We start from the raw sequence: 21,035 nt of genomic DNA, 5'->3' as shown, positions 1-21,035 counted from the left end.
ATTAAATGAAGAATTTTTTTTTAAATAAAGAAAAAAACCCACGACATTTTGATCGCAACACAAGTGGTCTTTATCTTATTAAATTTAATCTGTTATCTTTATTTTCTATCTACGTGACTTTACTGAAAGAACCAACAATACGTGCGTCAATGTATTTATCGGTCAAAGACGCTAAGCGCGTGCCGCTGTTGACTCTGAATGTGTGGAGGGGAACACCTTCACCACGGGGAGAGAGAGACAGAGACACGGATAGCCTCGGCTATGTTGATTGATCCTCGATTCATTACTTGGTGGAGTGAGGAAGAATTAATGCTGAGCAGATGAAGGTGGCCAGGCATGGTTCTGGTCACACCACCACCTGTTTACTCATGGCAGTGTGTGACAGTGTCAAATTTGTGTTTGAAGTAAAGTCTATTAACTCTGTTGAACACGAGGATATATAAAAACAATAGTTTATTTTTGTTTTCCTCTGGATCTCTTTATACGAATGGAAACAGGTGAACACAGCACACACATTCAGCTGAAGTCGGAACTGTTCATCCCCAGCATTCAAGGACATAGCCTGGATTCACACCTGAGTTGCGATTGAACGTTAATTAATGCATTTCTGCACAACAGAAATAGTATTGTTTTCAACACCCTTTGCTATGTCAGCCGAATTTAGCTTTCATAAATATTTCTTTTGTAGTCAGCCGAAATTGTGTGCTTAGAGTTTTGGGTTAACATTCATCTTGAAGATATGAAGGCTTCCAGGCATAGTAATGACATTTTCCCTCTCATTGCGTGCCATAACAGCCCGTGGAGAGAAACCCTTCAGGTGCACTCTGTACGTGAAGGCATTTGCACGTTCATCAAATCTGATTAATTTGGGAATTTTTTTCACTACATCATGAATATATTAATAAGTATAGACGTGTAAGTCACGTGTGCATTCCTCTGTACCTGACGTGTAGATGGTGTGGATATTCTTTTTTTCTGTCTGCAGCTGACGCTTCCTCTGCAGAATTGTTCTGATGGAGCAAAGGCAGTCAGCGCAGCTCGGTACGACAAGTCAACAATGCGACCAGCGTGCATACAGCACGGACCGAACTGGAAATCTGACACGGCACCAGAGAAGTCACACAGGAGAGAAACCCTTCAAATGTACTGTGTGTGGGAAGGCATTTTCATGGTCATCTGCTCTTAAAAATCACCAGAGAACACACACGGGAGAGAAACCCTTCAAGTGCAGTGTGTGTGGGAAGGCATTTTCAGATTTATCTACTCTTAAAAAACACCAGAGAACACACACAGGAGAGAAACCCTTCAGGTGCACGATGTGCGGGATGGCGTTTGCACAGTCATGTAATCTTGTAACACACCAGAGAACACACACAGGAGAGAAACCCTTCAAGTGCAGTGTGTGTGGGAAGACATTTTCAGATTTATCTACTCTTAAAACACACCAGAGAACACACACAGGAGAGAAACCCTTCAAGTGCAGTGTGTGCGTGAAGGCATTTGCACAGTCATCTGATCTTGTAAAACACCAGAGAACACACACGGGAGAGAAACCCTTCAGGTGCATGATGTGCGGGATGGCGTTTGCACAGTCATGTAATCTTGTAACACACCAGAGAACACACACAGGAGAGAAACCCTTCAATTGCACTGTGTGTGGGAAGACATTTTCATATTCATCTCATCTTCAAAGACACCAGAGAACACACACGGGAGAGAAACCCTTCAAGTGCAGTGTGTGTGGGAAGACATTTTCAGATTTATCTACTCTTAAAACACACCAGAGAACACACACAGGAGAGAAACCCTTCAAGTGCAGTGTGTGCGTGAAGGCATTTGCACAGTCATCTGATCTTGTAAAACACCAGAGAACACACACGGGAGAGAAACCCTTCAGGTGCATGATGTGCGGGATGGCGTTTGCACAGTCATGTAATCTTGTAACACACCAGAGAACACACACAGGAGAGAAACCCTTCAATTGCACTGTGTGTGGGAAGACATTTTCATATTCATCTCATCTTCAAAGACACCAGAGAACACACACGGGAGAGAAACCCTTCAAGTGCAGTGTGTGTGGGAAGACATTTGCAGATTCATTTGCTCTTAAAACACACCAGAGAACACACACGGGAGAGAAACCCTTCAAGTGCAGTGTGTGTGGGAAGGCATTTTCACATTTATCTACTCTTAAAAATCACCAGAGAACACACACAGGAGAGAAACCCTTCAAGTGCAGTGTGTGTTGGAAGACATTTTCAGATTTATCTACTCTTAAAAAACACCAGAGAACACACACAGGAGAGAAACCCTTCAAGTGCAGTGTGTGCATGAAGGCATTTGCACAGTCATCTGATCTTGTAAAACACAATAGAACACACACAGGAGAGAAACCCTTCAGGTGCACGATGTGCGGGATGGCGTTTGCACAGTCATGTAATCTTGTAACACACCAGAGAACACACACAGGAGAGAAACCCTTCAATTGCACTGTGTGTGGGAAGACATTTGCATATTCATCTTATCTTCAAAGACACCAGAGAACACACACGGGAGAGAAACCCTTCAAGTGCACTGTGTGTGGGAAGACATTTGCAGATTCATTTGCTCTTAAAACACACCAGAGAACACACACGGGAGAGAACCCCTTCAAGTGCAGTGTGTGGGAAGGCATTTTCACATTTATCTACTCTTAAAAAAACACCAGAGAACACACACAGGAGAGAAACCCTTCAATTGCACTGTGTGTGGGAAGACATTTTCATATTCATCTCATCTTCAAAGACACCAGAGAACACACACGGGAGAGAAACCCTTCAAGTGCAGTGTGTGTGGGAAGACATTTTCAGATTTATCTACTCTTAAAACACACCAGAGAACACACACAGGAGAGAAACCCTTCAAGTGCAGTGTGTGCGTGAAGGCATTTGCACAGTCATCTGATCTTGTAAAACACCAGAGAACACACACGGGAGAGAAACCCTTCAGGTGCATGATGTGCGGGATGGCGTTTGCACAGTCATGTAATCTTGTAACACACCAGAGAACACACACAGGAGAGAAACCCTTCAATTGCACTGTGTGTGGGAAGACATTTTCATATTCATCTCATCTTCAAAGACACCAGAGAACACACACGGGAGAGAAACCCTTCAAGTGCAGTGTGTGTGGGAAGACATTTGCAGATTCATTTGCTCTTAAAACACACCAGAGAACACACACGGGAGAGAAACCCTTCAAGTGCAGTGTGTGTGGGAAGGCATTTTCACATTTATCTACTCTTAAAAATCACCAGAGAACACACACAGGAGAGAAACCCTTCAAGTGCAGTGTGTGTTGGAAGACATTTTCAGATTTATCTACTCTTAAAAAACACCAGAGAACACACACAGGAGAGAAACCCTTCAAGTGCAGTGTGTGCATGAAGGCATTTGCACAGTCATCTGATCTTGTAAAACACAATAGAACACACACAGGAGAGAAACCCTTCAGGTGCACGATGTGCGGGATGGCGTTTGCACAGTCATGTAATCTTGTAACACACCAGAGAACACACACAGGAGAGAAACCCTTCAATTGCACTGTGTGTGGGAAGACATTTGCATATTCATCTTATCTTCAAAGACACCAGAGAACACACACGGGAGAGAAACCCTTCAAGTGCACTGTGTGTGGGAAGACATTTGCAGATTCATTTGCTCTTAAAACACACCAGAGAACACACACGGGAGAGAACCCCTTCAAGTGCAGTGTGTGGGAAGGCATTTTCACATTTATCTACTCTTAAAAAAACACCAGAGAACACACACAGGAGAGAAACCCTTCAAGTGCAGTGTGTGTGGGAAGACATTTTCAGATTTATCTACTCTTAAAAAACACCAGAGAACACACACAGGAGAGAAATCCTTCAAGTGCAGTGTGTGCGTGAAGGCATTTGCACAGTCATCTGATCTTGTAACACACCAGAGAACACACACAGGAGAGAAACCCTTCAGGTGCACGATGTGCGGGATGGCGTTTGCACAGTCATCTACTCTTGTAACACACCAGAGAACACACAGAGGAGAGAAACCCTTCAATTGCACTGTGTGTGGGAAGACATTTTCAGATTCATCTACTCTTAAAACACACCAGAGAACACACACTGGAGAGAAACCCTTCAGGTGCAGTGTGTGGGAAGACATTTTCACATTCATCTGCTCTTAAAAAGCACCAGAGAACACACACGGGAGAGAAACCCTTCAGGTGCAGTGTGTGGGAAGACATTTTCACATTCATCTCTTAAAAAGCACCAGAGAACACACACGGGAGAGAAGCCCTTCAGGTGCAGTGTGTGTCGGAAGACATTTTCAGGTTCATTTGCTCTTAAAACACACCAAAGAACACACACAGGAGAGAAACCCTTCAAGTGCAGTGTGTGTGGAAAGGCATTTTCAGATTCATCTCATCTTCAAAGACACCAGAGAACATGCACGGGAGAGAAACCCTTCAAGTGCAGTGTGTGTGGGAAGACATTTTCAGATTCATTTGCTCTTAAAACACACCAGAGAACACACACAGGAGAGAAACCCTTCAAGTGCAGTGTGTGTGGAAAGGCATTTTCAGATTCATCTGCTCTTAAAACACACCAGAGAACACACACGGGAGAGAAACCCTTCAAGTGCACTGTGTGTGGGAAGGCATTTGCACAGTCATCTGCTCTTTAAAAACACCAGAGAACACACACGGGAGAGAAACCCTTCAAGTGCACTGTGTGTGGGAAGACATTTTCAGATTCATCTGCTCTTTAAACACAACAGAGAACACACACGGGAGAGAAACCCTTCAAGTGCACTGTATGTGGGAAGGCATTTGTACAGTCATTTGCTCTTAAAACACACCAGAGAACACACACGGAAGAGAAACCCTTCAGGTGCAGTGTGTGGGAAGACATTTTCACAGTCATCTGCTCTTAATACACACCAGAGTACACACACGGGAGAGAAACCCTTCAAGTGCAGTGTGTGTGGGAAGGCATTTTCACAGTCATCTGCTCTTAAAACACACCAGAGTACACAGAAGCATCAGAAGATCCACAAGGAGTGCAGTCTGAAATCAGCTTGTGAAAGTCAAAGTGCCGCAATGAGCCCATCCCTCATGAAACACGAACCGGAAAAAAATCCCAGCTTGGACACTTTTAAAGGTATCGAGGTGAAATGTGAAGAAGTGATGGTGAAGAGGGAAGAAGTGAAGGTAAAATGTGAAGATGAAGATTCAACTCCAAAATGGGACCTTCACATCGATGGAGGCAACGTAAAGCAGGAGGAGAATTCTGACTGTGAGGCAGAGCGAGGCAACTCCCAGCAGTTTGTGGAAGTGGAGGTGTGGGTGGACTTCCTCCGAGACAATACAAAGTCAAGTGGAGACCCGATAGATGTGTAAGCTTGAGATGATGTCGCTCCAATAGATGCACCTTTGTCAAAGGCCTTTAATGACAAGAACGTGAAGTTGGACACTCAATGGCTAGGTTCAACCTGCAGAGTAAGAGCGGCCCGTCTTTGTAGACCTGTGGGTTGGGTAGATCTTTTACCAGGAGCCAGAGGACATCCCTGTCGCACCCCAAGGTTAACAGGGAATGGCTCAGACTCCCGGCCACGTAGTTTTACCCGGGCCCGCTCACCATCATGAAGGTCCTTAATGATCGTGAGCAGAGGGTCAGGTACTCCAAAAGCACGAAGAACGACCCAGAGGCCAGGCCTACTGATGGTATCATAGGCCTTGACCAGGTCAATAAAGCAGAGATGTAGGTCTTGTTGGAATTCCCTACACCTCTGCTGTAGCAGACGGACAGAAAATATGGCATCTGTGCAGGGCCGCCCTTTCCTGAAATCGCATTGGGGCTCCGCAAGCCTCTCCTCAGCGTGCCTGGCAAGGCGATGCTGAATAATCCTTGCCAGGACCTTTCTCGGCACACTGAGGAGTGAGATGCCCCTGTAGTTGTTACAGTCTGTGCGGAACCCGTCCAGTGGTCCAGACTGTTGTTATGATGTCATATAGGGCAGTCTGTGCACAAACGCCACCCTCCCTCAGCATTTCGCTTGGGAGATCATCTCTGCCCGCTGCCTTTCCTGGTCTAAGACTCCGGATCGCCTTCAATACTTCCTCAGCAGATGACACCTCAGCCAGCCACTCACAGGGGGTGACTTCTTCCAATATTTGAGGCACCGCAGCCTCAGCAGGGTCATCCTCACTTTGTGCCACGATGTTTTCCTGGCTGAGGGATTTTCCCTCCCCCAGGACCTCACAGAAATGCTCAGCAAATCTGCAAACCTGTTCCTGGGGGTCGGAAATTGGATCACCGTTTTTTCCCCTAATGATGGTAATAGGTGTGGCGCTGCAGGTTACTTTTTTGATGGAGTTAAATAGAGATTTGTGATCACGGGCCACTGAGGCAGACTCCATCTCCTCAGCAACCTGCGACCACCACCCATCCTTGCAGCGCCTCACGGCTCTCCGAACCTCCGAGCGAAGGCTGCGGTAAGCCTCCTCATTCTCTGACGTGGGATTCTGTAGCCGATGACAGTGGGCCTGTCGCTTTTTCTCAACCATCCTGAACACCTCCTCTGTCAGCCAGGGTCTCTGGGGAGGTCTGGACCGCGTACCCAAAGCAGCCATTGCAGCTGCATGAGTCACAGTCCTAAACCTCGCCCATTTACCCTCGACATCAGGAGGAGTCGGGGACGATGCCAATCCCAGCCGCAAGCGATGATGAAATTCTCGCTTGCAACTTTCATCAGATAACTGAGACCAGGCCACTTTATGTTGGAATGGGGTCCTGGGTGTACACCCACCACCAAGCTTGTGCCAGGCACAGTGACACACACACAGTGACACACAGTGACACACACAGTGTATACACATAGTGTACATACACACAGTGTACACACACAGTTTATACACATAGTGTACACACACACAGTGTACACACACACAGTGTACATACACACACAGTGACACAGTGTATACACATAGTGTACACACACACAGTGTACACACACACTGTACACACACAGTGTACACACACACAGTGTACACACACACAGTGACACACACACAGTGTATACACACAGTGTACACACACATTGTACACACACACAGTGTATACACAATAATGTCCACGTTGTTGCTGAGCTCACACACCCAAGGGAGGGAGCAATGGAAAATGAATCTAAATCAACTTAAACTTCAACTCTGTGACGTCACCGCTCTGCATTACCTCGGCGTGAAACGCTAGGGTGACGTGTACCTCGCTAGTGACGTCATGTCAGCAAAGTATTCATCCCTCCCCCGTCCACCGCGCTCTTGAGCGTGACGTCACCTCCGCTCGGGTCACTGCCTATATCGTTCCAGTGGCAATCCTTATTTGGGCAAAGCTACGCCCAATGGCTGGCGGATCATTAACATAATGTGTTCGTTAAAGCCGTCGCGAGTTTATTGCGACGGGTTCAGCGCCCACGCCCCAATCCCTCCACATATGGGCCGGCAACATTAACATAATTTATTCAGTTACAGAGCCGCTCGTGGGAGGGAAGTGACGTCATACTACTTCCTGCTGTCGCGAGGTAACAGGAAGCTGCCGTGTGCGCGCTTGCACTGAAATCCGAGGTGAGAAATTCTCATCGTTGTGGTGGTGGTCGTTGTGGTGGTGGTGGTTGTTGTTGTTTACCAAGGTAGAGCCTCTCTCTCTCGTAGGGATGTCAGTTGAGCAGCAGCGAGCATGGGAATCGATGTCCAGGTTGGAACTTTACAACGCGGGGCCTAGCCACGCGGGGCCTTGCCTCCTGCCCTCGCCTGATTGCATTCACTTTAATTATCTCTCAAGTTTAATTTGTCTTCACCCGGCTCGCCACTTTGTAACTTTGTTTTATTGTAAATATTCACGCAATTTTTATTTTTTTCACCAGGCCAAGCCCGCTTGAGCTGCTATACCGCTCTTGTTATCAGAAGCGACCTGCCCACAACAACACAAGGTGAAGCTTTGTCAATGTGTGTGAATGTTTTGACTTAAAACTTTGGTGACTGCAGGAATTAATATTCTTGGTTCTTTCGGTAAAGTCACGTAGATAGAAAATTAAATGAAAATAACGATAAAATAAATAAAAATAAATTGTAAATAAAGCAAAAAACTCACGTCGTTTTGATGACAACACAAGTGGTCTTTATTTAATGTAATTCTATTATCAGTTATTGTTATTTTCTATCTACGTAACTTTACCGAAAGAAACAAGAATACGTGTGTCAATGTCTATCGGTCAAAGATGCTAAACGGAGAGACGCTCAAACTCCAAATATACAGCAGGCGTCAGGGTCGGGATCGAACCCACGACTTCCTGTATACCAGGTGAGGTAGTTAACATCTCACCACGGAGAGAGACACGCAAACTCCAGTTAGCCTAGGCTATGTTCGTTGATCCTCAATTAATTACTTGGTGGAGTGAGGAAGCCTTCATGCCAAGCAGATGAAGGTGGCCAGGCGTGATTTTCGACACGCCACCGCCTGTTTACCCAGTGACAGTGTACAGTTTGTGTTTGCAGTAACGTCTATTAACTCTGTTGAACACGAAGGTTATATCAAAACAATAGTTTATTTTTGTTTTCCTCTGGAACTCTTTGTAAGAATGGAAACAGGAGGTGAACACAGCACACACATTCAGCGGAAGTCGGATCTGTTTATCCCCAGCATTCAGGGATATCTGAGCCTGGATTCACACCTCTAAGTTGCGATTGAACATTAATTTATGCATAACACAAATGGTATTGTTTTCAACACCCTTTGCTATGTCAACTGAATTTAGCTCTCATAAATATTCCTTTTGTAGCCAGACAGCTGAACTTGTGTGCTCGGAGTTTTTGGTGAACATTCATTTTGAAGATACGAGGGCTTCCAGGCATGTTTATGACCATTTGCCCTCTCATTGTGTGCCATAACAGCCCGTGTGATGAATTTGGGACACTTGTGCCTTGATACTGACGTGTAGATGGTGTGGATATTCTTATTTTCTGTCTGCAGCTGACGCTGGTCTGATGGAGCAAAGGCCCTCAGCACAGCAGCTCGGTACGACAAGTCAACGTTGCGACCAGCGTGCATACAGCACGGATCGGACTGGAAATTATACACAGCACCAGAGAACTCTCACAGGAGAGAAACCCTTCAAGTGCACTGTGTGGGAAGGCATTTTCACAGTCATCTACTCTTGTAGCACACCAGAGAACTCACACGGGAGAGAAACCCTTCAAGTGCACTGTGTGTGTGAAGGCATTTGCAGGGTCATCTGCTCTTGTAGAACACCAGAGAACACACACAGGAGAGAAACTCTCCAGGTGCATTCTGTGCAGGATGGCGTTTGTACATGTGTCACATCTTCAAAGACACGAGAGAACACACACGGGAGAGAAACCCTTCAGGTGCACTCTGTGCGGGATGGCATTTTCACAGTCATCAAATCTGCAAAGACACCAGAGAACACACACGGGAGAGAAACCCTTCAAGTGCAGTGTGTGTGGAAAGGCATTTTCACAGTCATCTGTTCTTAAAAAACACCAGAGAACACACACAGGAGAGAAACCCTTCAGGTGCACTCTGCCGGAAGGCGTTTGCAGATTCATCAAATCTTCAAGTACACCAGAGAACACAGAAGCATCAGAAGATCTGCAAGGAGTGGAGTCTGAAATCAGCTTGTGAAAGTCAAAGTTCCACAATGAGCCCATCCCTCGTGATACAAGAACCGGAGGAAAATCCCAGCTTTGACACTGAAAAGGAACCGAGGTGAAATATGAACAGGTGATGGTGAAGAGCGAAGAAGTGATGGTGAAATGTGAAGATGAAGATTCAACTCCAAAATGGGACCTTCACATTGATGAAGGCAACGTGAAGCAGGAGGAGAATTCTGACTGTGAGGCAGAGTGAGGCAACTCCCAGCAATTTGTGGAAGTGGAGGTGTGGGTGGACTTCCTCCGAGACAATACAAAGTCAAGTGGAGACCCGGTAGATGTGTAAGCCAGAGACGATGTCGCTACAATAGATGCACCTTTGTCACAGGCCTTTAATGACAAGAATATGAAGTTGAACACTCAGTTCCTAGGTTCAACCTGCAGAGTAAATAGCGGCCAGTCTTTGTGGACCTGTGGGTTGGGTTGATCTCTAACCAGGAGCGAGAGCCACTAAGCTCCCAAGCGTTCAATATTTTACCAATTGCATTTATATGGTGCCTGCTTAATCGCCTCTACGTGACTTTACCGAAAGAACCAAGGAGTTTGGATCCCTGCAGTCACAAACTTCAAATCTAGATTGTCTCAGCAACTCGGAGTTTTGTATCCCGTCTGAAACACTCGAAGAGCATCCCCAAGTAGCAGCTGCCCCTGTGTGGCACAAGGTGGTGGCCCGGCACCAGCCTGCATGTGAACAAGAGCCTGTCAGTAGGGGGCGTTGGTTGATGTGGCATCTTAGTTGTGTAGTTTGTTGATAATTTTTCGATTTAAAGCTTTCGTGACTGCAGGGATTCATCTTCTTGGTTCTTTCGGTAAAGTCACCACGTAGAAGGGAAATAATAAGATAATAAAAATAAAACATAAAATAAAATTCTCACGACGTTTTGGCTGCTTGCGAACGTCGTGAGAATTTTATTTGATTATTTTTATTATCTTATTATTTCCCTTCTACGTGACTTTGTAGGTAATGTTTAGAATGTTATCAATTTTGACCGAGACGCCAGCGTGCAAATGGCAATAGTACGTTGTACATACACTGTTAAGTAGACAGTGCATATTTTTTTAAAAATAGCTTATTGTTAATACGATGTAACCTGATGCAGTATATTTCACTGCAGTAATTAAATTTTGTTAAAATGCCCGTCAATAATTTCAAATGAATGCTTGTCTGATTGTGCGTGTGCATGTAACATTTTGTCTGAGGGTCACACATTGAATAAGTGATGTTAGGACAAAGTGTGTGTGTTTTGGAAGTAACTTGTACAGAGAAGTCAGGTGAGATCCGTTGTTCTTGTGATACAGGTCAAAGGGTACTTTTGTGTTTCAGGAAGCGTCGGCCTCTGAAGCAACTCATCGTCTTTGAAATAGGGAGCACGCTCGGATCATTCATCAGTTACAAGGCATACCATTTGAAAGTCACACGTATAGGAGGAGGTACATTCTCTACAACACGAATTGTAGTTTTGTCTTACGTGTTGACGTAGATTTTGTCTAACTGGGACTAGAAATGCTCCTTGCTGATTCACATCTGGATGTTCGTTACCTATCGGTTGAAGCAAGCCCCACTGTTGCAGTTGAGTCGCTGTGCACCAATGAGGGTCCAAGCATTTTAGGGCCTTCGGCCAGGAAAGTCACAACATTTGCACACGAAGGACGCATTCACGCCAGCGCCCCCTGCTCCGTTTTGAAGTTTTAAAATGAAACATCTTTGAATCGTGTTATGTTTTGAATTAGATGATTGTTATTTCTTCATTAAAAGCTTGTATCAATTTACATCCGGAAGACTTCGTTGAGAAGGACATTTCGTGTGAATTTTCTCTCGTTAAGTAGACGGCCTTGCCGGGGGTTCGGTTCGATGCGGACTTTCACCTGGTAGGGGATCGCGGTATCGAGATAAGGCGACACGGAGCTGCTGGCCGTCTGCAGATCGATTCCAACGTAATCGAACGTCTGTCCCTGCGCCTCCGTCGTTGGTACAGGGGGTGCTGGATAATGTTTGGAATTACCCCAATTTTGACCGTGACACCAACATGCGTTGTGAATGACGCAACGTTATGTTTTACATCTGCCGTTTAGCAGACTGCGCATATTGTGGTGAATGTTACTGGGGTAGCCAGGTGTGCCCGTCCGTCGTTCGCATGCAGGGGGTGCGTGTAGGTTTACAGCGCCCCCTGCGTGAAAACGACGGAAAGTGCAGCGTTCATCACGGATAAAGTTGTGTGCTTATATTTTAAATGTTATTCTTTTATAAGGTGATGTTGATATCGAAAACTGACATATAACTGGCATGCCATAAATAGGAAATTAACTCTGCTTATTCGAATCAATGTATTCATATATGTTGATAAACTGTTTTCAAGAAGATTTTGTGTCTCTAACGGCGACTACAGGGACCACGTGATTGTTTAAAAATGTATTTGATTATAACTATAATTGCCTGCAATTCGTCATGTGTAGCTTATTTAGACTATAATTTATTCACTACCCAAAATGTATTGACTTGAAAACATAGAGCTAATATTTGTAAGCAATGTCTTTTTTATTTATATGTTTGAAAACATATATTTGCACAAATTGAACTTGTTCAGATACAAGGTGAATTCACAAGGCTTTGTAAAAAATCCAATATTTCAGAATTTTTGCCTTAACGGAGAATTTTTTTTTAAATGTTGGTAAAAATAAAGATTAAGAAATATATATTGTGCCGTGTCTACAATTTTATTGTAAAGTGGAATTGGTAAAAAAAAATGATGGTTCAATGAGCCACTCTGTCTACAGGAAAGCTACCCATACGGATGCTTATCTGAAACCGGATTCCCACCACCATCCATCACAGAAGAATTCTCTCATCAAGACTCTGTATCACAGAGCCCAATGCATATCCGACCAGGAACACATAGGCAGTGAACTCAAGCACGTACACCAAGCTCCTAAGGCTAATGGTTACTCCGACTATACAATCCGCAAAGCTATCACTCAAACCATGAAGAAGGACCCTTTTGAGGAGCCTTTCAAAACCATCACTTTACCCTACATTGCGGGGATCACAAAAAAGATTTCCAAAATCTTGAATAAACACAAGATCCAGGTCCGTTTCAACACATTACATAAAATCCGTGATCTGGTTCCGTCTGTAAAAGATGTGATTCCAGACATACAGTACCCTGGTGTCTACAATCTAAGTTGCCTCTGTGGTAGTAGTTACATTGGAGAAACAAAACGCCATGTCTCGGACCGCATTCGTGAACACAAAGCAGACCTTAAACACGGTAGGACCAACACCTCGGCCGTGGCAGATCACTGTTATAATTCAGTAGGCTCACATGACATTGACTTCTCCAAGACAGAGGTTCTTTGCAAGCCATCTGGCTACCATGAGAGATTCGTTCATGAGGCTATCCACATATACAAGCACAGAGACAATTTCAACCGAGAGGAAGGAATTCTGGCTTAGCAATCATTGGAAGGATTTGATAAACCATTTCGGGTCTTAATTGATTGTTCACGCTTACGGTGGCTTTCAGACAGCATACATTAATTTTTAGTCTCCCCCCTCTTTTCAAAACATAGATGGACTCGTCCTTCTAAATAAACTGCCAAATCATTGTCCGCGGCGCTAACGTCAATAAATAAATACAAACCGCGACTTTTTTCAAATGTTTCTTGCCGTTGGTTTTCACACCTGATGATGACTGCTTGTGTTACAGTCGAAACGTCGTGAGAATTTTATTGTTTTATATATATTTTTTTATTTATTTTATTGTTTCCCTTCAACGTGACTTTACCGAAAGAACCAAGAATATAATTCATTGTTTATTATGTTCGTGTTACATTTTCAACAGAAAATGTTTACGTTTGTGGGACCTCTTTGGCCCAGAATTAAAATGGCGACAGAGAAAGGGACGTGGCGTGAACACCTACACACACTCAGTGTACACACACAAAGAGTGTACACACACAGAGAAAGGGACGTGGCGCGAACACCTACACACACTCAGTGTACACACACACAGAGTGTACACACACAGAGAAAGGGACGTGGTGTGAACACCTACACACACTCAGTGTACACACACAAAGAGTGTACACACACAGAGAAAGGGACGTGGCGCGAACACCTACACACACTCAGTGTACACACACACAGAGTGTACACACACAGAGAAAGGGACGTGGTGTGAACACCTACACACACTCAGTGTACACACACAGAGTGTACACACACAGAGAAAGGGACGTGGCGTGAACACCTACACACACTCAGTGTACACACACACAGAGTGTACACACACAGAGAAAGGGACGTGGCGTGAACACCTTCTGCCTATAAACAAACAGCAGCAGCAGCAGTAGCTGTGAAGGTGTTGATCTGACTGGTGTCAGAACATCACAACAACAACCACCACTACCAGGGTGATGGGGGTGGTGGTGAAGGGTGGTGGGGGGGACTCCCCGGGACTGCCAGGTGGTGGCCTGTGTCTGTCTGTGTACACACACACAGTGTACACACACACACACTGTACACACACACAGTGTACACACACAGTGTACACACACACTGTACACTGTGTCTGTGTGTGTGTACACACACAGAGACAGTGTAAACACACACACAGTGTGTACGTACACACACAGTGTGTACACACACAGAGTGTGTACACACACATTGTACACACACACAGTGTACACACACACAGTGTAAACACAGTGTAAACACACACAATGTAAACACATAGTGTACATACAGTGTGTACACACACACAGTGTACACACAGACACAGTGTATACACACACAGTGTACACACACACACAGTGTATACACACACAGTGTACATACACACAGTGTACATACACAGTGTACACACACACAGTGTACACACACACACAGTGTGTACACACACTGTGCACACACAGTGTACACACATAGTGTACACACACAGTGTACACACACACACAGTGTACACACACACAGTGTGTACACACACACATTGTGTACACACACTGTGTGTACACATTGTGTACACACAGTGTGTGTACACAATAGTTTCAGTTTATTTTGGTATACCCCTGTGAGCCATTCGGCTCTTGAATCAAGTGCAACCACAACAAACACAAACACGAACAAGAAACACATCTTAAAGTGACTACTTTGTGTGACTCTGCAAACAGAAAATCCATGAAAAAAACATCAAAATGTTCCTGAAAAAAGCACTGTACACCAACGCTGTGTGCTAAAAATCCCAGTGGGATGCAATGTCCACGTTGTTGTTGTTGCTGAGTTCAAGGGAGGGAGCAATGGAAAATGAATCTAAATTAACTTAAACTCCAATCACGCTCTGTTACGTCACTACTCAGCATTACTTCATCGGCAAGAAACGCCGGGGGAAGGTGTCCCTCGCTAGTGACGTCATGTAACCAAGGTATTCATCCCTCCCCCGTCCATCGCACTCTTGAACATGACGTCACCTCCGCTTGGGTCACTGCCGATATCGGTCCATTGCCAATCCTTATTTGGGCAAAGCTACGCCCAGTGGCGGCTCATTAACATAATGTATCCGTTAAAGCCGTCGCGAGTTTATTGCGACGGGTTCAGCACCCACGACATATGGACGGTATCACATTAGCATAATTTATCCATCCTCTAATTTATTTATTTACGGAGCAGCTCATTGTGGGAGGAGTATGTCTCGTGCCAAGGAAGTGACGTCATGTCACCTGCTGCCGCGTGACGTCACGAGGTAACAGGAAGCTATCGCTTCCTGCACTGAAATCCGAGGTGAAAAAATTCTCATTGCGATTGTGGTTGTTGTGGTGGTGGTTGTGATGGTGGTGGTGGTTGTTGTTGTTTACCAAGGTAGAGCCTCGCTCTCCCTCGTAGGGATGTCAGTTGAGTAGCAGCGAGCATGGGAATCGATGTCCAGGTTGGAACTTTACAACGTGAGGCCTAGCCACGCGGGGCCTTGCCTCCTGCCCTCGCCTGATTGCGTTCGCTTTAATTATCTCGCTTAAGTTTAATTTGTATTCACCCGGCTCGCCACTTTGTAACTTTGTTTTATTGTAAATATTCACGCAGTTTTTATTTTCTTTTGTTAGCAGGCCAAGCGCGCTTGAGCTGCTATACCGCTCTTGTTATCAGAAGCAACCTGCCCACAACAACACAAGGTGAGGCTTCGTCAACGTGTGTGAATGTTTTGACTTAAAACTGTGGTGACTGCAGGAATTAATATTCTTGGTTCTTTCGGTAAAGTCATGTAGATAGAAAATAAGATAACAGTAACATAACAAACATAAAAAATTGTAAATAAAGCAAAAAAAAACCACGTTTTGATTGCAGCACAAGTGGTCTTTATTTAATGTAATTGTATTATCTGTTAATGTTATTTTCTATCTACGTAACTTTACCGAAAGAAACAAGAATACGTGTGTCAATGTCTATCGGTCAAAGACGCTAAACGGAGAAACGCTCAAAAACTCAAAACATACAGCAGGCGTCAGGGTCGGGATCGAACCCACGACTTCCTGTATATCCGGTGAGGTAGTTAACATCTCACCAGCTAACCTCGGCTATGTTAATTGATCCTCGATTAATTACTTGGTGTAGTGAGGAAGCATTAATGCTGAGCAGATGAAGGTGGCCAGGCATGATTCTAGACACGCCATCGCCAGTGTGTGACAGTGTCAAGTTTCTATTTGCAGTGAAGTCTATCAACTCTATTGAACACGGAGGTTATATCAAAACAATAGTTTATTTTTGTTTTCCTCTGGAACTCTTACTAAGAATGGAAACAGGATGTGAACACAGCACACACATGCAGCTGAAGTCGGAACTGTTGATCCCAGCATTCAAGGACATCTGAGTTGCGATTGAACATTAATTCATGCATTTCTGCATAACACAAATAGTATTGTTTTCAACACCCTTTGCTATGTCAGCTGAATTTAGCTCTCATAAATATTCCTTTTGTGACCAGACAGCCGACATTGTGTGCTTGGAGTTTTGAATTAACATTCATTTTGCAAATACGAGGGCTTCCAGGCATGTTTATAACCATTTGCCCTCTCATTGTGTGCCATCACAGCCCGTGTGATGAATTTGGGACACTTTTTCACTACATCATGAATATCTGAATAAGTATAGACGTGTAAGTCACATGTGACTATATATGCATTCCTCTGTGCATCGATACTGACGTGTAGATGATGTGGATATTATTTTTTTCTGTCTGCAGCTGACGCTTCCTCTGACGCTTCCTCCGCAGAATTGGTCTGATGGAGCAAATGCACTTAGTGCAGCTCGGTAGGACAAGGCTCCAATGCGACCGGTGTGCATACAGCACGGATCGTACTGGAGATTTCACACGGCACGAGAGAACTCACACAGGAGAGAAACCCTTCAAGTGCAGTGTGTGTGACAAGGCATTTTCATACCCATCTGCTCTTAAAATACACCAGAGAACTCACACTGGAGAGAAACCCTTCAAGTGCAGTGTGTGTAACAAGGCATTTGCACGGCCATCTGTTGTTAGAAGACACCAGAGAAGTCACACGGGAGAGAAACCCTTCAAGTGCACTCTGTGTGCGAAGGCGTTTACACTTTCATCACATCTTCAAGAACACCAGAGAACACACTCGGGAGAGAAACCCTTCAAGTGCAGTGTGTGTAACAAGGCATTTGCACGGCCATCTGTTGTTAGAAGACACCAGAAAAGTCACACGGGAGAGAAACCCTTCAAGTGCACTCTGTGTGCGAAGGCGTTTACACTTTCATCACATCTTCAAGAACACCAGAGAACACACACAGGAGAGAAACCCTTCAAGTGCACTGTGTGTGGGAAGGCGTTTGCACAGTCATCTCCTCTTGTAATTCACCAGAGAACACACACGGGAGAGAAACCCTTCAGGTGCACTCCGTGCGGGATGGCGTTTGCACAGCAACAACATCTTCAAGTACACCAGAGAACACAGAAGCATCAGAAGATCCACAAGGAGTGCAGTCTGAAATCAGCTTGTGAAAGTCAAAGTGCCGCAATGAGCCCATCCCTCATGAAACAAGAACCGGAGGAAAATCCCAGCTTGGACACTTTTAAAGGTATCGAGGTGAAATGTGAAGAGGTGATGATGAAATGTGAAGAAGTGATGGTGAAGAGGGAAGAAGTGATGGTGAAGAGCGAAGAAGTGAAGGTAAAATGTGAAGATGAAGATTCAACTCCAAAATGGGACCTTCACATCGATGGAGGCAACGTGAAGCAGGAGGAGAATTCTGACTGTGAGGCAGAGCGAGGCAACTCCCAGCAGTTTGTGGAAGTGGAGGTGTGGGTGGACTTCCTCCGAGACAATACAAAGTCAAGTGGAGACCCGGTAGATGTGTAAGCTTGAGATGATGTCGCTCCAATAGATGCACCTTTGTCAAAGGCCTTCAATGACAAGAATGTGAAGTTGGACACTCAGTTGCAAGGTTCAACCTGCAGAGTAAGGGCGGCCAGTCTTTGTGGACCTGTGGGTTGGGTAGATCTTTAACCAGGAGCGAGAGACAATAAGCTCCCAAGCATTCACTATGTTATAATAATTGCATTTGCACAGTGCTTGCTTAATCGCCTCAGCAACTCGGAGTTTTGTGTCGTACCTCGTCTGAAACACTCGTAGAGCATCGCCAAGTAGCAAATGCCCCTGTGTGGCACAGGGTGGTGGCCCTGCACCAGTCTGCATGTGGACAAGAGCCTGTCAGTAGGAGGCGATGATTGATGCGTCATCTCAGTTGTGTAGTTTGTAGGCAATCTTGATTCGAAGCTTTCGTGACAGCAGGAATCCACACTTGAGTTATTTCAGTAAAGTCACCACGTGGGTAGAAACATAACAGACCGCGGCGTTTAGATCACAACACAAGCAATCGTTATCAGGTGGGATATCCACAGCAAGAGAAACTGCTGAAGTAGTAGGCGCCTACTCCAGCAGTTTCTTCTTCTTGCTGCTGTGCTTGTCCCACCTGATGACGATTGCTTGTGTTGCCATCGAAACGCCGTGATCTATTATTAGTAGGTAATGTTTTAAATTTGCTTCATTTTGACCCAGACGCCAGCATGCAACGGCCTACTCGTTTTGAATGACGCAACAATAGTACGTTGTACATACACGGTTAAGCAGACGGTGCATATTTGTAAAATAACTTCTTGTTAATACGATGTAACGTGATGCAGTCAATTTCGCTGCAGTAATTCAATGTTGCTAATATGCCCGTCAATGATTTAGAATGAATACTTGTCTGATTGTGCATGTAACATTTTGTCTGAGGGTCAAACATTGAATAAGTGATGTTAGGACAAAGTGTGTGTGTGTTTGGAAGTAACCTGTACAGAGAACTCGGGTGAGACCCGTTGTTCTTGTGATACAGGTCAAAGGGTACTTTTGTGTTTCACGAAGCGTCTGCCTCTGGAGCAACTCATTGTCTTTGAAATAGGGAGCACGCTCGGATCATTCATCAGTTACAAGGCATACCGCTTGAAAGTTACACGTATAGGAGGAGGTACATTCTCTACAACACGAATTGTACTTTTGTCTTACGTGTTCACGTAGAATTTGTCTAACTGGGACTAGAAATGCTCCTTGCTGATTCACGTCTGGATGTTCGTACCTATCGGTTGAAGCAAACCCCACTGCTGTTGTTGAGACGCTGGGCACCAATAAGGGTCCAACACATTGACGGCCTTCAGGCCAGGAAAGTCACAACATTTGCACACGAAGGACGCATTCACGCAAGTGCCCCATGCTCCGTTTTTGAAGTTTTAAAATGAAACATCTTTGAATTGTGTTGTGTTTTGAATTAGATGATTTTATTTCTTCATTAAAAGCTTGTATCAATTTACATCTGGAAGACTTCATTGAAAAGGACATTTCGTGTGAATTTCTCTCGTCATTAAGTAGACGGTCTTGCCGGGGGTTCGGTTCGATGCGGACACAAACAGTGTACACACACAGTGTACACACCCACAGTGTACACACACACAGTCTACACACACAGTGTATACACACAGTGTACACAGTGTACACACACTGTACATACAGTGTACACACACAGTCTATACACACAGTGTACACACACAGAGTGTACACACATAGTGTATACACAGTGTATACACAATTAGTGTACACACACAGGGTATACACAGTGTACACACACACAGTGTACACAAACAGTGTACACACAGTGTACACACTGTACACACACAGTGTACACACACAATGTATACACAGTGTACACACACACAGTGTACACACACAGTGTACACACACACAGTGTACACACACAGGTAGACGCACACACACAGGTAGACACACACACTGTACACACACACAGTGTATACACACAGCGACACACAGTGACACACAGTGTACACACACAGTGTACACACACACACAGTGTATACACAATAATGTCCACGTTGTTGTTGCTGAGCTCACACACCCAAGGGAGGGAGCAATGGAAAATGAATCTAAATCAACTTAAACTCCAACTCTGTGACGTCACCACTCTTAATTACCTCATCGGCGTGGAACGCCAGGGTGAGGTGTACCTCGCTAGTGACGTCATGTCACTAAGGTATTCATCCCTCCCCTGTCCACCGCGCTCTTGAGTGTGACGTCATCTCCGTTTGGAGATCATTGGAGATCGTCATCTCCAGTGGCAATCCTTTTTTGGCAAAGCTACGCCCGGTGACTGGTAGCTCATTAACATAATGTGCCCGTTAAAGCCGTCGCGAGTTTATTGCGACGGGTTCAGCGCCCACGCCCCCATCCCTCAACATATGGGCCGGCTTCATTAACATAATTTATTCAGGTAGAGAGCTGCTCGTGGGAGGGAAGTGACGTCATACTACTTCCTGCTGTCGCGAGGCAACAGGAAGCTGTCGTGTGCGCGCTTGCACTGAAATCCGAGGTGAGAAATTCTCATCGTTGTGGTGGTGGTGGTTGTGGTGGTGGTGGTCGTGGTTGTGGTGGTTGTTGTTGTTTACCAAGGTAGAGCCTCGCTCTCTCTCGTAGGGATGTCAGTTGAGTAGCAGCGAGCATCGGAATCGATGTCCAGGTTGGAACTTTACAACGCGGGGCCTAGCCACGCGGGGCCTTGCCTCCTGCCCTCGCCTGATTGCGTTTACTTTAATTATTTCGCTTAAGTTTAATTTGTCTTCACCCGGCTCGCCACTTTGTAACTTTGTTTTATTGTAAATATTCACGCAGTTTTTATTTTCTTTTGTTACCAGGCCAAGCCCGCTTGAGCTGCTATACCACTCTTGTTA

The 21,035-nt window shown here is 45.0% G+C and overlaps 1 protein-coding gene and 1 pseudogene across 1 annotated transcript; both read left to right on the top strand.

Annotated features, from left to right (window-relative positions):
* The first annotated feature begins 1,009 nt into the window (after window positions 1-1,009).
* LOC142911169 (uncharacterized) lies at window positions 1,010-16,748 on the top strand (annotated as a pseudogene).
* On the top strand, window positions 15,470-19,101 carry LOC142911128 (uncharacterized). The gene is made up of 3 exons (XM_076060202.1): window positions 15,470-15,523; window positions 15,841-15,909; window positions 17,007-19,101. The coding sequence occupies exon 3, from the start codon at window positions 17,017-17,019 to the stop codon at window positions 18,115-18,117; it is 1,101 nt and encodes a 366-aa protein (XP_075916317.1). The 5' UTR covers window positions 15,470-15,523; window positions 15,841-15,909; window positions 17,007-17,016; the 3' UTR covers window positions 18,118-19,101.
* The last annotated feature ends 1,934 nt before the right edge of the window (window positions 19,102-21,035 follow it).

This window comes from Petromyzon marinus, unplaced genomic scaffold (assembly GCF_048934315.1).
Source record: "Petromyzon marinus isolate PM22_M1 ecotype Great Lakes invasive population unplaced genomic scaffold, UKy_Petmar_22M1.pri1.0 PM_G_Scaffold_17, whole genome shotgun sequence".
NCBI lineage: Eukaryota > Metazoa > Chordata > Hyperoartia > Petromyzontiformes > Petromyzontidae > Petromyzon > Petromyzon marinus.
This window is presented reverse-complemented; position numbering and strand designations above follow the sequence as displayed.

Bases quoted from the DNA above. Each gene is read 5' to 3' on its own strand.
- LOC142911128 (XM_076060202.1), top strand. From the start codon at position 17,017: ATGGAGCAAATGCACTTAGTGCAGCTCGGTAGGACAAGGCTCCAATGC.